This window comes from Sciurus carolinensis, chromosome 2 (assembly GCF_902686445.1).
Source record: "Sciurus carolinensis chromosome 2, mSciCar1.2, whole genome shotgun sequence".
In the NCBI taxonomy this organism is placed as follows: Eukaryota; Metazoa; Chordata; class Mammalia; order Rodentia; family Sciuridae; genus Sciurus; species Sciurus carolinensis.
The window spans coordinates 28,596,891-28,614,403 of record NC_062214.1 but is presented as its reverse complement, the minus strand read 5'-3'; the positions used below and the strand labels follow the sequence as shown (position 1 = coordinate 28,614,403).

Genomic DNA, 17,513 nt, shown 5'->3' with positions numbered 1-17,513 from the left:
GTGGGAACACATCACCCAGAGGAAAGGGAAACCAGTTGAAGGATGAATTGCTTCTAAGTGGTTTAGAATTGCTTTTGTTATCTAGGAGGCTAATGGCAGGCTTTTCATTAGTGTCATCTCTCTCCCTTGTTAGAAGCCTTCTGTGACTTCTTGCTGACCAGTAGGTTTCACACTTACTATTTTTTAAAACTGCAACCTTAGGAAGAATTGCCTTTTAGGGCTGGCACAGTGACACATGCCTGTGATCCCAGCTACTTGGGAGGCTGAGGCAAAAGGAATGTAAGTTTGAAACCAGCTTGGGCAACCTAGTAAGACCCTGTCTCAAAATAAAAAGGGCTGAGTATGTAGTTCAGTGGTAGAACACTTGCCTTGCATGTGCAGGGCCCTGGGTTCAGTCCCTAGTACTACCAAAAAACAAAATGCTTAACATCAAACCTTGAGTGAATGAATGAATGTGTGCACATGGATATATAACTGAAACAAGACAGTGTGTTCACCCTTATGTGTAGTACATACTGGTATTTCCTTTCTATTCTACTTAATTAAAGATATTACTGGTTATGTCTCACTAAGTGAAGCTCTTGGTCTTACAGTTTGGAGAAACACTACTTCATTCCACCAGATGAAGTTGTCTAAGCCTCTTGGCATATTCAGGGCCTTCCCTGACTCCTATTCCAGCCAGTAGCTAAGTGGCATGGTGATATGGTTGTAGTCCCAGCTTCTTGGAGGATAAGGAGGGATGGTTGTGAGTCCACTGAACTTGATACCAGCCTGGACAACATAGTAAGACCTTGTCTAAAAATGAACAAACAAATGACAATGTAAATGGCATATTTAACACTTCCTAAACCTACTTCACACCATTCCTTCTTTAGGTCTTGATTCTTACTGGTACCTCTCTGTAGGGCTCTTCCCTTGCTGTTCCTCTTCTTTACTGGCTCCTGTAATTGAGCTTATACAGTTCATTGTATCATTAATATGTAGTACTTGTCCCTCTTCACAGTTGTCCCTGAGGTCAGCCATTCTTAATTCAAGTGTTGCTTCTATGAATTCTTTCCTGAGTTCTGGCTATATTTTTGGCTGGCGTTTTTAAAAAAAAAAAAAAAAAAATTTTTTTTTTTTAAATTAAGAGCCACAATAGCTGGGCACAGTGGTATATACCTGCAATCCCAGTGGCTTGGGAAGCTGAGGCAGGAGGATTGCAAATTCAAAACCAGCCGTAGCAACTTAGAGAGACTGTCTCAAAATTAAAAAAATAAAAAGGACTAGGGATGTGGCTCAGTGGTTAAGCACCCCTGGGTTCAATCCCTGGTACCAAGAAGGGGAAAAATAAAACCACAATAAGAAGCATTTTACATGCATTTAAATATATTTGTACAAAACTAAAACATAGGTTTCATGATGTAATACCTATTCTCTATGCATTTGATATTTTGTATTTTCTTCTACTTTTTTTTCCTTCAATCTACAACTTGATTTCAAAAATCACAAGTTGAAACACTTTGAGTTAGGCCATTCTTCCCAATTCTGAATGGCATTTTCAGAAAGCTATCATAAACCTTTATATTCTATAATCTGTTAGGAGGAGGTCTGGATCGCCCCAAGACTTGAAGACAGAACCACTTATTTCATTTTTCCCCACTTCCCCCAACAAGAAGACTTAGAATATTTATTGTAGTTTGTTTATTGGATGGTTGGTTGGTTGGTTTTGCTACTGGGGATTAAATCCAGGGGCACTTAGCATTGAACTATATCTCCAGCCTTTTTATTTTTATTTTATTTTAAGAAAGTTTCTTACTAAGTTGTTGAGGCTGGACTTGAATTTACGATCCTCTTGCCTCAGTCTCCTGAGTCCACTAGGACTACAGGTGTGTATCATCATGCCCAACTGCAGCATTTTTTTTAATACTAAAAATTTACAAACAACATAAGTAATAGGGCAGTCGTACATTTTCGTCATACATTGAATACTGCAAAGAAGTTAAAATGAATAAACTTGGTAAAAACATTTCAAAATCAAAACCTTAAAATTAATAATGCTTAATGGAAAAGCAAGTTGTAAGATGATAGATAGGCACAGTAGATTTTCATTAAGGTACTTTAAATACAGCTATACTGGTGATGGATACATGCACACCTGCATGATTTGGATGACAGACAACTTTACATAGAGCTTTCTTGGTAAAAAAGAAGAGGAAATAGGATGTGGGGGTTTTATTTATATCTTTAAAACTTTGTTTTTTTACACTGAAATCAGATAAAACATGGCAAAATATTAACATTTGCCAAAGCTAGGTGGTGGGTATAAGGATGTTATATTCTGTAATCCATGTTTATCTGAAATGATTTGTAATATAAAATTTCTAATAAATATTGACTTCTATTTTATCTGCTTACCTATACTATCTTACTATACCATTGTTGTATGACTCAAGGCTGCTTCTCTGAACTCAGGGCACATTATTCATGATCTGAGATCCCCAGTTTACATTCAAGCCAGTCTTTCTTGTACTTGGGTACCACATTTGGAGAAAGAGGCTATAATTTGTGTTTTACTGGACAGTGTTTGCAATGAATTCAGGTTACATGACCATGTCCTTAGTATGGCTTAGAAGGCAGTCTTCCTGGGCTGGGCTATTTGTTTGCCTTTTTCTATGTTAATTTTTCCCCCTGAATTAAGCATTAAGATAGGAGGCACTTGACTTTGAAAGATCAAGGTATTGGAACCCAGAGAGATGATAAGGTCATACCAGTTAAAGAGCTCGATAGCAATCAGTCCTATAGGAGCCTAGTGTAGGCACCATTGTTTCTCAAAGAAACCATCATTTTGTAAGATTTTTTGATTTGATTTTTAAAAAAAATTTTTTGGTACTGGGGATGAACTCAAGGGTTCTTTATCATTGAGCTATGTCCCCAGCCCTTCTTATTTTTATTTTGAGATGGTGACTTACTAAGTTGCTGAGGGCCTTGCTAAGTTGCTGAGGCTTGCCTCAAACCTGTGATCCTCTTGTCTCACCCTCCAATGTTGCTGGGATTATAGGCATTCGCCACCATGTCCAGTTTTGTTGTTGTTGTTTGTTTGGGGCAGGGAAGAGCAAGTATCGGGGATTGAACCCATGGGCATTTAACCACTAAGCCATATCCCGTCCTTTTAAATTCTTTTTCCTTAATTTTGAGACAGGTTCTTACTAAGTTGCTGAGGCTGAATTTGAACTTGCAATCCTCCTGCCTCAATCTTCTAAGTAGCTGGAACTACAGGCATGTGCCACCATACCCAGCTTATTTGTAAGACTTTTTAAAAAAAGTGTCTGCCACTCTTGTGCTGTAATGGCACAATCTCGTGTTTCAATTTGTGTATTTCCATTTGATCTCCAGTTCTGATTTGTTTTCAGTTACTTCTCCCTACAATTATTATTGTTAGACTTTATATTTTAGAGCAGTTTTAGGTTCATAGAAAAATTAAGCAGGTAATACATATGCCCCCCTCCGTTATCATTTCCTCTGTTATTAACATTTTGTATTGGTGTGGTATATTTATTATGATTGATTTATAATGACTGATTATGATTAACTAAAGTCCATAGATTACCTTGTGAAGGTTCACTCTTTGTGTTACATAATTCTGTGGGTTTTGCAAAATGTGTAATGTTATGTATCCACCATTACAGGGTAACACAATAGTTTCAATACTATTCATTAAGTTTCATTAAGAACCACAATAGCGGGGCTGGGGAGATAGCTCAGTCGGTAGAGTGTTTGCCTTGTAAGCACAAGGCCCTGGGTTCGATCCCCAGCACCCAAAAAAAAAAAAAAAAAAAGAACCACAATAGCTGTGCACAGTTGTATATACCTATAATCCCAGTGGCTTGGGAAGCTGAGGCAGGAGGATCGCAAATTCAAAGCCAACTGTAGCAACTTAGACTGTCTCAAAATTCATTTTTATCTTTGTATTCCTAGTACCTAGCATAGGGCTTGCAAATCTTGTGCGAATGTACAATAACATCCCACCTAAAATTAAATATAAGCAAATAAAATTCAATAGTACTTTAAAAAAATAATTATTTTATGTTATTTATTTATTTTTTTATGTGGTGCTAAGCACTGAACTCAGTGCTTTACACATGCTAGGCAATTACTATGTCACTGAGCTATAGCCCTAGCCCTCCATAGTACTTTTAAAGAGCAGTCTGCCACAATGAACAGAACCTGTTCTGGAAATAAATGTATAGTTAAAATTAGAAAAACGAGTTACTATATCCCAGATAAGATAAATAATAAAATATAAAGAGAAAAATCAGAATTCAGAGCATATTACTGATCTTCAAAAAACAAGAATTAGAATGCTTTATTAACATAAAAATATTTCAATCTAACAATGAGCTTTATGTTTAAAGAGACATTTTCTAATGGGAACAAGGATGGTAACATTATTATTATTATTTTTATTATTATTTTTATAATTCTGGAAGTTCTAGCTAATCCAGTACAATGAGAGACAGAAATAAGAGTTACCATTTTGAGAAAAGAATTCTCATTATTATTGAGCAGATGGCATTTCAGAAGCCCCAAGAAAACCAACTGAAAATTTATTAAATTCAATGAGTTCAGTAAGATAGCTAAATACATGATAAAGATAACCAAAGTGAAAAACTTTTCCTATATGTATAGAAATAATTAGTTAGAAAAATTAATGGGATAAGAATATCCTATTCATAAGCAGGAACCTTAACAAGAAAATATGTGGGATCCCTTAAGTACAACAAAATTGTACTAAAACTGAAAGGGGGAAAAAAAAAGACATAAGTTTTATTAAGATTTTAATCTTATCATAGTAAAATGTTGTAATGACCTAAATGTCCACCAAAAGGAGATGATTTTAAGGTAATTTTCATACTCTGTGGCATAAAAAGTAAAGGTTTTAATTAAAGAAAAATTTGTGGGAGATGCCACAGTATATTCTGAGCTTTCTCGCTTGAGGGTCATGACCCTTAAGGAAGGTTATGTTTTAGAGACTCAAATTACTGTTCCCAGCTGATGTGTCCTGTCATCCTGGTGTCCTGTGAATCTTCACAGATTGGCTACTGAATTTTTATTGATGTGTTATATTTGTTTTTGCTACAGCCGAGGATTCAAACTGCAGAGAAGTCTGTCAGGTGGTAGTGTGGGATATGATCTGCAGCAGCCACCAAGTATCAGGCAGGAGGCAAGAGGTGCCACTTAGGCTGGCACTGAAGAGAATTTACTGTGGATGGACTGAACAGTCTGCATAAATATTCCTTGAAATTACATTTTGGTAAGTGCTATGTGGAGTAAGTAGTCTGTGTCTACTTAGGCCTAGGCCCATATGCTTTTATGGTTGACTGGTGGAGTTGATGACCTCTGAACAAAGTGGAAAGCCTCCTGAGGTGAGATGCTTGTGTAGTGGGAAATGAGGGTCAGGACACGGAGATCTGGAAGCAACACTTTATTAGTGGCCTTGGCTGAGGGGGATAATTCCCAAAGTCTGAGCCTTGAGCACAGCAGGGCTTTTACTTTTTGGGTACATCAAGGCAGGAGAGTTGCTGTAATTCTATTGGAGTGTGCATTTTACATTCCTTATCTGGGTACAAGCTTGTCAACAAACTAGGGACTCTTAGCTCATACGACTTAGGGACTTTTACTGCACTAAGCCTAAAGGGGGATTGTTCTGTCCCCATTTCTTTGTTTCTTGTTTCTGCTACTGCAGTTACCTTTTACAGCTACCTGTTAGCTGCTGCAAGCCTCTATGGTTAAATGTCAGTAAGCAGAGGTGGTTACTGCCTGTCAGCTCTTAAACGGCTAAAATTTTCATTCTGCTCTACTACACTTGACTAGTAGGCTAGCCTGCCTCTACACAGGCAAGAAGCTTTCTCTGAAGTAGCACTGAGCAGGACCCATTAAAATTTTCCTTAAAAAACAATTTGAAGCCTGATCCAACACAAGTTGGGAAGGACAATCAAGGTTTCTCCATTTGTACATCATAGGGCATGGCCACAAAAGTCTGGAAAACTTTTTAAAATCATTTATACCAGATCTTGATCCAGGTAACAGAAGAAGAAAGTTGTAAGGCATTAACATCTACTTTTCATCTACATAATTTCCTGGTAAATCCTTCAAGGCAAATCGTACCCAAGTAGGCAATAACCAGAGTGCTTAAAGAAGGTTTGGAATCTGAGTCCTGGCTTAACTTCTTCTTGAGCCTCAGTTTCTTCATTGCCAAATAAGTATATCAGTACCCACCTAGGGTTATTGTGAGGATGAAGTGAGACAGATGCTATACATTATGCATTTAACATAAGCCTGACACATAGCACTCAGTAAACATGAGCTGCCATTTATGATCATGCTTTTATTGTTTCAGATATTTTTTAAAGGGCTCCCAAATTGCAATTCATCAGGAAGAAATTTGATATAACTTAAATAAATGAAAATGCCATGCTCATAAATTTCATTAAAATGTCATAATAGCTCCCTAAATTGCTCTGTAGATTCAGTATAATCCAATAAAAATCCTAACAGGCTTTTCAATTTTGATTGTTTTGTTTTCTTTTTCTTCTTTCTTCTTCTTTCTTTTTTTTTTTTTTTTTTTTTTTTTTTTGGTGTGGTTACTGTGATTTGAAACCCAAGGGTGTTCTACCACTGAACTATATCCCCAGTCCTTCTTATTTTTTTATTTTGAGACAGACTTTCACTAAATTTCCTAGGCTGAACTCAAACTTGAGATCCTCCTGTCTCAGGCTCCTAAGTAACTGGGATTACAGGTGTGCATCACCACCCAGGCAATAATTATGTTTTAAACTCTTCTAATTGTCTTTGTTTTAATAAGAAAATACAATTGCACTGACAAATGTTAAGTGATAAAAATGCTCAACACTACTGTTGTTATTTTCTGTGACCCTTTCCATTCTAAACCCTCTGTTGTTTTTTCAAGCTCAGTCATTTTTGACTGTCCCTTTCCTGTGGGGATCCTCCTGCAGAGTTGACAGGCTTTGCCTCCACTGGATCTTGGGCACATCTGTTGGCCAGAGAACTGTCAGGCTTTGCCAACCTGTGGAGCCTACACTGGAAATCTCTTTCATACTTTTTCATTGGCTAGTTTTTTCCCCAGCATCATGTGTAGGACATAAGGAGAGTGAGTAAGTATAATCTGTGAGAGTTCTGTGTATATTGAAGTTTTTGTTGTTACTCTGTTTGATTCTCTTCTCTTAGGAATCAACTCCTAAAAGTTTGGAACTGAATTTTAACTGGTATGACTAATACCAAGTTTTATTTTTTATTTAAGGCTGTTTCTGATACTTGGAAGCTATCCTTTCAGCCACAAAGATGGTCATAAATCTTTGTCTCCCACAATTTAAACCAAGAATTCACTGCAACAAGGTAAACAAAATAAATACATACACATAGATGTATAACACATATATTTCCTAGGTTTTCTCCATTTCCTGTTTTGCACATGAGGACTTGATTCAGGTTTATTATACTTTTGCCCTTTGATTCTTCCAGATGGCATTTAGGTAAACATGGGACAGTCTCACCTCTGGAATCATAGAGCATCATTATGAAGTGAGCTGTGATTCATTTTGTGGGGTTCTTCTTCATTATATCTTCCCTCTAGAACAGTCCATTTCAGTTCCACCCATAGTCAAAGTGGAAATACCTCTCCTCCCCCAAGTTCTTTTGTTCTTTTGCTAATTGTTTTTGGTACTGGGGATTGAACCCAGGGGCACTTTACCACTCAACTTGATTCTGACCCTTTTTATTTTTTAAGTCAGGGTCTCACTAAGTTGCTGAGGGTCTTGCTAAGTTGGTGAGGCTGGCCTTAAATTTTGCAGTCTTCCTGTGTCAGCCTCCCAGATTGTTGGGATCACAGGCCTATGTCATTATATCTGGCTCTTTTGCTAATTTCTAATACTAAAAGTAATGTTTTGTATTTGTTGTTTGGCTTTCTTGCCACTTATTATTTGAATTAAGCTTCCTCCCTTTTTGTGTAAAGGAAGACATCTATTCATAGCACAAAGCAGGGAATAAGGAAACACCACAGGAAAAATTGAACCCCTTCTCTAATTTAGAATTCCTGCACATAGCATACTATTTTAAGTTCCCAGATTGTTAGGCTGACTCAAGACAAAGATGTCTTAAAATGTCCATTAATTGTAACAAGTATTAGAAATATTAAAAAGGGAAGAAATTATCACAAACCCCCACCAAAGCCCATTTATTGTTTTAAATGTCCCATGTTTTTTTTTTTTTTTTTTTTTTTTTTTGTGCTGGTGATTGAATCCAGGGCCTTGTGCATGCGAGACAAACACTCTACCATCTGAGCTATATCCCCAGCCTAAATGTCCCATAGTCTTGTGGTCATTTTTCCTGAATGCATTTTTTTTTTTTAACCAAGTATCATCATTCATAGATTTATAAGCAGCTTGTTTATTTTGCCTTCCTCGGGAAACTGTTAAAATTGGTGGGATCCAAATACAAAAATTGAGAACTTTAATGAGCATTTTTTTTTCCCTTATTAATCTGCATATTTTCATCCTCTGAAATAAAAAAAACCACTAGTATACCTGCCCCCTCTTCACAGAGATGTTATTTTGCAGGAAGTTTTAGGTAAGTTGGGTAGAGTTTTATTGCTCATATTTTAAAGATTGGGCTATAGTTCTGGACACAGTTGCCCTCAGCCTTTAACTGGATCTTGGTACTTGCAAAAAAAAAAAAAAACAAAAAAAACTGGGACGATTCAGTTTAGTAGAGGAAGTTTTAAAATGAAGAACTTTAGACTTTAGTTTTCTTAGAAATGACAAGTTATTGAAAAACAGTATCTTCATTTGGATCAGTGTGTCTCATGTTTGTCATTAAATCTAGATATCAGCTGATGGTTATGAAGTAGAAAATCTCATCTCTGAAGACCTCACAAAGAGAAGCCATGGTTTTAGGACAGAGTATTTCATTAAGCCACCAATCTATGTGACAGTCTCCTTTCCCTTTAATGTGGAAATCTGTAGGATTAACATAGACCTCACAGCTGGAGGAGGCCAGAGTGTCACTGGCCTGGAAATGTACACATCTGCCTTATCCAGCAGAGCCTCTTGGAATACACCTGAGTGCCAGACCCCAGGCCCTGCTGAACCATCTGTTCCTGACAAGGAGGCATTCACCTTGGTAGGCAAAGTCTTACTGAAAAACCAGAGCCAAGTGGTATTCAGCCACAGGGGTTTCAAGGCCAGGCCACCCTTTAGCCCAGTGGAAATCACACTCCCCTCCCCTGCTGTTATGGCCCAGGAACTCTGGAATAAAGGGGCTCTTTCCCTTAACCATGTGGCCCACCTCAAGATTGGTATTACCCATGTGACTGGCAGTGGTATTCCTTGCATCAAGCGGCTGGAGGTGTGGGGTCAGCCGGCCAAGACTTGCTCTCAAGAGGTGATAGACAGTGTCCTACTGGTGGCCTCAGAGAGTTTGCCTCAGGATTTGGCTTTGCAGACTCCAGCTTTGCCCATGGAGAGTGACTGTGACTCTGGGGGCCCGTCTGAGGACCAGCAGGCCTCCTCCAACCTGCAGGAACTGGCTGAGGCAGTTGGTGATGTGCCTGAGGAGTTCCTGGATCCCATCACCCTGGAGATCATGCCTTGCCCCATGCTGCTACCCTCAGGCAAAGTCATTGACCAGAGCACACTGGAAAAGTGTAACCGCAGTGAAGCTACGTGGGGCCGAGTGCCCAGTGACCCTTTCACCGGGGTAGCCTTTACTCCACATTCCCAGCCCCTGCCCCACCCCTCCCTGAAGGCCAGGATTGATCATTTCCTGCTTCAGCATTCCATCCCTGGCTGCCATCTACTTGGGAGAACACAGACTACATTGGCAGTGACCCCTTCTTCCATTGCCCTGCCTTCACGGAAAAGAAAGATAGAGCAGGCTGAGCGAACCCCAGGCAGTAGCCTGGGTGTCAGTGCTTCCTGTTTTTCTATCACAAACCCCCTGGTCTCACCTACTACCTCAGAGTACACCGCCAAGAAAATGAAAACCACCAGTGAGCTTGGCCTAACGAACATGGACTGCTCAACAGGTAATTTGCTGTCTTGTGTCCATGGCCCAGTGGCCTCCCTGTTCTTCCTGCTGACACATGGCATTGTGGCCCTTGGCTCTTGGTCCTGTGCTTTGCCAGCTTCAATTCTTCAGGCTAGCGCCTGAGCTTCTTTCTGCTTATTCTCATTGGAGGGTGTCTCAGCTTTGTCTTCAGACCACAGACCATCTGGAGGCCTGGGAGGTATTCCATTCCAGGCCTCTGTCTCTGTGTTTTATTCCTCTATCCAGTGGTGATCCTGTTGGTGGGTTTCCTGGCCTTGGGCTCCATTTGTGTGCTCTGACCAGGCCAAAAGTTTTTCTGGGCTTGAATCCTCTGTTCAAAACTTGTGGGAGGAGAGACACTACTCCCTCAAACAGATGTCTTCCATCCTCTGCCGTCTTTACAATTCCTCATGTATCAATGGACTCCTCTAGGGTGTTGTTTTTAACTTCCACAGAGGAGCTCGGGTAGAAGTGCATTAATATCCTCCCTGCCTTACCTCACCATTCGGTGCCATGAGCACACAGAAAAGCAGAAAATAACTGTTGGAGGTCCTCCTTTCAGGAGAGAGAAGCCACGCCAGGTGTCAATAAGTGTTTGAAAAATTAAGTGTTCTTTAGTATGAGATTTAAGCCTTCTGGCTTCCCCCTTTTTCCCCAGGGCATTACCAGTGATTTCTGGAACCAGGGATGCTGCCATTTCCTCAGGAGAGCAGGCTTAGCTCCCTTGGTGACCTCTGCAGTTGAACGGTCATTCAGCAATGTGACTTTGCTTTCCCCATCAATCACTGCCACCTTCTTCATGTGTTTATTGGCTCAGTTTGGGGCCTTCATTTTAATGAACCCCCATTCATATTCATGTTCATAACAGGGCTCTGCATGAAAGATCATTGTGATTTGTATGTGTTCCAAATAAGACTGACTCTTCTAGTAAAAGGAGAAGAGAGAGGTTTAGAAATATAAATATTAAAATGTCTTCTCAGCTGAGGCAACATGAGCAGAAATTCTAGTGCCTCAATTTGGATATTTATCTTTAGGTCAGAATGAATGACTTAGGGCAAAGGCTGTTTTAAAACTTAAGAGAATGGCTCAGGAGGCTGAGGCAGGAGGACCATGAGTTCAAAGCCAGCCTCAGCAGAAGCGAGGCACTAAGCAACTCAGTGAGACCCTGTCTCTAAATAAAATGGGGATGTGGCTCAGTGGTTGAGTACCCCTGAGTTCAATCCCTGGTACCCAAAAATAAATAAATAAATAAAAATGAAATTTAGAGAAAAGATTGAAATCAGTAAGATCTTTGAACTGCAAAATTGAAACAAAAGATGAGTGATTTGGGGCATCTAAGATTAGAGTTTTAAAGGTGATTTCATAAGTAGACTCCTTTTTCACTGTGCTATTTTATTTTTATTAGTTTAGGCATTAAGTGACTTTTTAAAAAATTGTATTTTTTATTTTTTCTCATTAGTTATACTTGACAGTAGAATGCATTTTGACAAATCATACATAAATGAAGTATAACTTCTCCTTTTTCTGGTTGTACGTGATGTAGATTCACACCAGTTGTGTACCCATATATGCACATAGGATAATAATGTCCTTTCTAACCCCATACCGCCTTCCCTCCCTTCATTCCCGTCTCACTGTGCTATTTTAACTAAACCTAACTTTAGCACCTTTCTTAAAAAAAAGCAATATATTCAGGTAGTTTTTAAAAATTGAAAAAGCAGATTGTATACACATGCAGAGTGAAGCAGCCACTTCTCACCCTGTCCTTTTGATGGACAATTAGACATTTTGTGATCTTTTGCTATTACTAATAGTGCTGCACAGAATAAACCTTGTGCATAAATAATTTACAACTGTGCAGATGTCTCTGTAGGATAGTATCATAGAATTCACATTTCTGGATTATATTCTTCTGTAAATTTGATAGCTATTGCTCAGTTGCCCTCTGGACTATCACACTAGCGATGTGAGATTCCTCAGAGCTGTATTAACATGGTGTGTTAGCAAACACTTATTTGATAGGTAAAAAGTGGTATCTTATTATTGCTTTAAGTTTTCATTATCTTTTATTGGTGAGCTTGAACATTTCTGATAAAAAACTATTTGTGTTTCCTTTTCTGTGAATTGACTGTCCATTTCCTTTGCCCATTTTCAATCAATTTTTGCCGTTTCTCAATTATCTTTAGGAACTTTTTATATTTTATCAAGATTAGCCCTTTGTCCTTAATGTGAGCTAAAAATGTATTTTCCCAGTTTGTTGTTTATCTTTTATCAGGGATCTTTTTACTCCTTTTCTGTATTCTGGAACAATTTAATAGTATTAGAATAATCTATACTTTGCATCTTTGTTAGAATTCCCTGGTGATTAGTGTCTGTTGCTTTTGGAGGATACCTCTTTGGCAGCTTTTTTTTTTTTTTTTCTTTATGGAATTCAGTCTGTTTAGATTTTCTCATTCTTTTAATTTCCTATCTTTTTCTAAAAGGCTATGCTGATAGTGTGTTTATTGGTTACATTTGTGTCTTTGGTTTAGAAAATAAATTTTAGTTGGCATGACCCCAAGAAACTCCTGGAAGCATCTGAGGTGCAATGGGATGCAGATATCCCATTGTCTGTTTGTAGAGGTCTCACTGGTGTTGGCCTTCATAGATTTGGTGTCTCAGGGCCACACTGACTAGTAGTTCTTGAAGGCCCTAAGTTGATGTCCTATGTCCTACAAACTGTTGACAAAACATTCCACTACTTGCTCTGGGAAGTCTTGCAAATTCTGCCACCTGGGGCCTTTCTTGAGCAGCTGTCCCCCTACCCTTTTTGCTCCCACCCTCATCCTGTATCTTGGCTTTCTGTTGACCACTTACCTAGATCATGGCCTGGTCAGAGTGAATAACTAAGTTTAGTCCACTCTGCTTCACTTGCCAGGAGAAAGAGGACACAACACCTAGAGCTCAGGTAAGCAGCCCTGCAGGGTGGTGAGGGCCCCAGTGGGAGGAGTTGGGGAAGGAGAAGGATAAGGCATCTGGGGAAGGAAGAGGAGAATGGGGTATAAAACTGGCATTTGCTGGCCCTTTCCTTTTCCTTGGCTAGCAGGGAGGCCTTTAGAAAGGCAGCTGCAGTTCCTCAGTGGAGCCACAAGGTGGCCCCAGCCTTCCCTGCACTTTGTTCAGGAATAGGAGGCTAGAGAGCCCAAAGTCTTAAGGCACAGGAATGGAGAGGAACTTTCAGGGTTCCCAGGCCTGTGACTCCCTGTGTTCTGTCATCACAGTCCTGAGAGACAGTAGGAAGGTGTTTCTTTACATTTATGTATGTCCAAAGTTGGAAGTGCCATTTTGTAGTCCTCAAAGGACTCATGACTTATTCTCTTTTTGCCAAACTCCTCCCTGGATGTTATAGTCTGTGCATCTCTCAACAGATCCAGTGTCCCATGAGCAGAAGCTGTCACAGAGCTTGGAAATTGCCTTGATGTCCACTCTTGGCTCCATGCCCTCCTTCACGGCTCGGCTGACCAGAGGACAGCTCCAGCATGTGGGCATAAGAGGGAGCAGCACGGCTGGGAGGCCAAGCGCCAGCTTGGGTAACTTGGGGTCCCCACCCCCATCTCCCAGAGCAATAGAACCGGTGGCCTGTCCTGTACAGGATGCTGGACTTGTCCCTGAGAGCTCTGTGGACCTGTGTAGCCAACTCTCTCCTTCCCCAATTCCAACCTGGAGAGAGGGCTGCTTGCTTGCCTTCTTTAGAGGGAGTCAGAGGACTTCCTAAGAAGCTGACCTTCACAGGGAAGGCCTTCTTTGGTCAGCCCCTTGGTCGTTCTGTGGACTCAAGGTCTAGCTACTCTCTGCTGTGTTTCTAAGATCTAATGTTAAATATCCTCTCTTGGGGACTTTTTTTTTTTTTTTTTTTTTTTTAATTTTTCTCATCTAGCCAGTCTCCCATCTGACATCTGGGGTACTAGGGAGGTTTGGGGCTCCCTTCCCTTCCCTGTAGCTCCTACTTCTCCTTGGGATTCAGACCCCCGATTTTCCTGACAGCTGCTCAGCTTCTTCTCATAGGTATCTGCCCCCTCCTGCTATCAGCTCATCTGGGCAAAAAGCAGTGTCTTCTTCCTGTGTCAGGCCTTCTTTTTTTTTTTTTTTTTTTTTTATTGTAAACAAATGGGATACATGATGTTTCTCTGTACATGGCGTAAAGGCATACCATTTGTGTAATCATAAATTTACATAGGGTAATGTTGTTTGATTCATTCTGTTATTCCCCACCCCCCACCCCTCTTTTCCCTCTATACAGTCCTTCCTTCCTCTATTCTTGCCCCCTGTGTCAGGCCTTTAACATGAAAGTCATCCCTGGTTTCCTCTGATGTCCTCTCCCTGACATTGCATCCTTACCAAGACCTACTCCTACCCCTCCAAACATGTTAAATTAGTCCTCTCTGCACTGCTTCCCTTGACTGCCACCATGGCACCACTCCTGCTGCTTCTCTACCAGCCCTGCAGTAACCCCTGCTGGCTCCCCATAGTCACCCTTGCTTACTGCTTCATCACCCTCACAGGAGTCAGAGGGATCTTATTAACATGCAAACAGGACCACCACGCTTCATTCTTAAAATGCTTCCATGGCACAACATTGAACTTAAAATAGAACCTAACCTCCTCCTGCCTCTGAGGTCTGCATGCTGTGGCCCTGCATCCCCTCCTCTCCATCTCATCTGAAGCCACACTGTGGTTCACTCATCTCACCCTATGTCACAGGCCAAGAATCCACAATGAGTTGAAATATTCCTTTCCTTACTGGGTGAATCTCTAAAATGAAAGGAAAGGAAAAGGTAGAGAGGGAGAAAAGAGTGAAGGGAGAAAGTAACAGGTCCCAATTCCCTCTAGCACCAAGGGGAAGTTCCATTAAAGGGTCTTAAAGGCCTAAAGCCCCAGGGTCAGTTTCAGAGACAAACAAAAGTCATTAAGGAATAAAGAAAAGACACAGGGTGACATGAGTGAACCACAGCCTCAAGGATGGTGAGGCAGTGCAGCACTCTTTAGATCACCTTGCAATTGGACTTCCTGGTGAGATTTGGAGTATACAGTGCAGGGAACTGAGGTGCATTTCTTGATACCTGATCCCTTTGTGCAGAAGTCAGACCCATTTGACACATACTGAGTGTGGGCCACATGAAGTGCTTTGTTAGGCCCCAAGGATGAACAGAGGAGAAACACGGATGTGGTCTTCCAGAGCTGGGGGAGGAAACAGTTGTGTGAGAACAACTGTGAGGGGCACCAGAGAGGGGCATTCTTGGTTGACTTCCTGGAAGGGGTGTGGTCTGAGTCACATCTTAAAATAAGGACATTCCAGGCAGAGAAAACAGTAAGCACGATGTCAGGAGGACAACAGTAGCAAAGTACGCAGAAGAGAACTGATTGGAAGTCGCTGAACCCTTAAGAATGAGAGTGGGTGTGAAGGAGATGAGGCTGCACAGGCCATGCAAGGGCTTGACTGTGCCAGAAGGAGATGCATCCCCAGGAGGTGTAAAGCAGAGGCATGGGAGTCAGGTTGTGCTTGTGTGTTGATAGGGGCTGCTCTGAGGATAGATGTCCAGGACAAGTCTGGAGGAAAGTGATCAAGGGAGGAGATGTGCCAAGTTTCTGGGATTATGGTGATGAAAGTGGATGGAGTGCAGGGGTTAGGGTTAAGAATTTTCAAAGCAGAATGGTTTGAGGTGCTTTGGGGGTCCCCTACACAGTGGTGGCTAGGAATGGAGAAGTGGACCTGAAAGAAGATAGGTGAGCCCAGCTCTTGCCACTCCCTAGAGTAGGGGATAAAGAGCAGCTTCCTCAGGCAAGGGCCTCAGGGAAGGAAGAGCACCATAGGTACAGCCTGGGAATGCGGAGGCCCTGTGGGAGGCCTGCCCTAGAGGCCAGGGCAGCACAGGGCAAGGGTTGAGGTGTTGGAAGGGGACTGCAGACAGATCTCAGGTTGTCCCTCTGGTGACCTCCTAACGGTCCCACTTTCTACTTTTCCCTTTTCTCTTCACATTTCACCTTTCTTGCAGTTGTCAGGATGAGCTTGTGCCTGCTCAGGAAAATATACCTTGCTGGGAGACTAGGGGAAAGGCTGGTCCTGCTTGTTACCCTCAAAGGCCAGTTCTTCTTGAGCAGTCACAGGAACCTTGAGATTTGATCAGAGGTGGTAGAGAGGAGGCATGCCAGGTTCCCCAGTTCCCTCTCATCTCCCCTTTCAGATTAGCCAGAGGTAGACCAAGGAGGGACAAAGCCAGATTCTCAGAGTAAGTCTGGGCCAAGGAATAGCCTTCCCTAACTCTAGCCTGTTCTGATTTAGAGCAACCTGGGAGTATCAGAGGCCCTGAATGTGCTTCCTGCAGAAGAACGTTTTCTTCCTACTTCAGAAAGGAGCCCATGTACCAGCTGCCCTGTGGTCACCTCCTATGCCGACCCTGCTTGGCTGAGAAGCAGCACTCCCTGCCCATGACATGCACAGCCTGCCAGCATCCATTTGCCAGCCAGGATGTGTTGCGGGTTCACTTCTGAGTGACCAGCCTCAACTGGAGAAGCACCATTGCAGGAAGGAGCAGAGGGTGAGCAGGAGCAGAGTCATAGCTCTCCTGCAGTTGCATGGCGGCAGGCAGAGTGCCTGTTTTTTCCTTGGGGGCTTTTTCACCTCAGAGTGTAGCACAGGGACTGAGCGGGGGAACACCCCGCTCCTGCTCAGGTGGCAACAGGAAAACAAAGCCATAGACTTGGTTCGGAGGGCTGGAGGGATGTTCCTGCCCTCCTGTGCCTCCCTGCCACTCCCCCACCAGAGCACAGGGTCTGCTGAAGCCAGCCCCACTGGGGCAGGAGCACCTGTGCTGAGGGCTCCCCCAGTTGCCTGTAAATACCCACTTCTAGCAGAACCCTGTGAGTGGAGCACAATAGACTGTGGATAGCAAAGAGGGTCTCTGCCTCTGGGTCACACTGAAGTGAACCACGTTGGGGGCTGTGGAGCTCATGACTCAGCCTCCTCTTCCAACTGGCAGACACTCAGCGCCTTAATAAAGTGATGGTTGATGTCTTCTTTGGATTTCCTCCTGATACTCCTGTCCCACACCTGCATCCTCACAAGTAGAACGGTCACAGGGTAGCCATGAGTAGTCACTGCAACCCATCAGGCTGTGATTTTTGCTAACAAGCTGAAAGGACAAAAGCTGGAGTTTTCACACACACCCACTTGTGAGGGCCCAGAATGACAGATTTGCTATTCATGTGCTGGTCAGGAGGGCTGACTGACCTCCTGGCCAGGTACAGCATGCACTCATTTGGCTCCTGGGACTGCTTTCAGAAGGGGAAGGCATTTTTCTACTTGTGGCCCATTTCAGAAAAAAACTTATTTATAGGCTACATTTGTTTTTTCCTTTTTAAATTTGATATTCCCACAGTTCTGTTTACCATAT

The 17,513-nt window shown here is 41.9% G+C and overlaps 1 protein-coding gene across 4 annotated transcripts in view; it reads left to right on the top strand.

Moving 5' to 3' along the window:
- Positions 1-17,148, top strand: part of Ubox5 (U-box domain containing 5) — a 29,861-nt gene extending 12,713 nt beyond the window's left edge. For 3 of the 4 annotated variants that reach the window (XM_047542538.1, XM_047542537.1, XM_047542539.1), the window contains exons 2-6: positions 5,122-5,293; positions 7,301-7,395; positions 8,881-10,081; positions 13,491-13,652; positions 16,403-17,148. In XM_047542538.1, the coding sequence (XP_047398494.1) occupies positions 7,342-7,395; positions 8,881-10,081; positions 13,491-13,652; positions 16,403-16,611 (1,626 nt within the window). In that variant the 5' untranslated portion in view covers positions 5,122-5,293; positions 7,301-7,341 and the 3' untranslated portion in view covers positions 16,612-17,148. The remainder of the gene's footprint in view (positions 1-5,121; positions 5,294-7,300; positions 7,396-8,880; positions 10,082-13,490; positions 13,653-16,402) is intronic. The other variant, XM_047542540.1, reaches the window with a different exon arrangement.
- Positions 17,149-17,513: the final 365 nt, after the last annotated feature.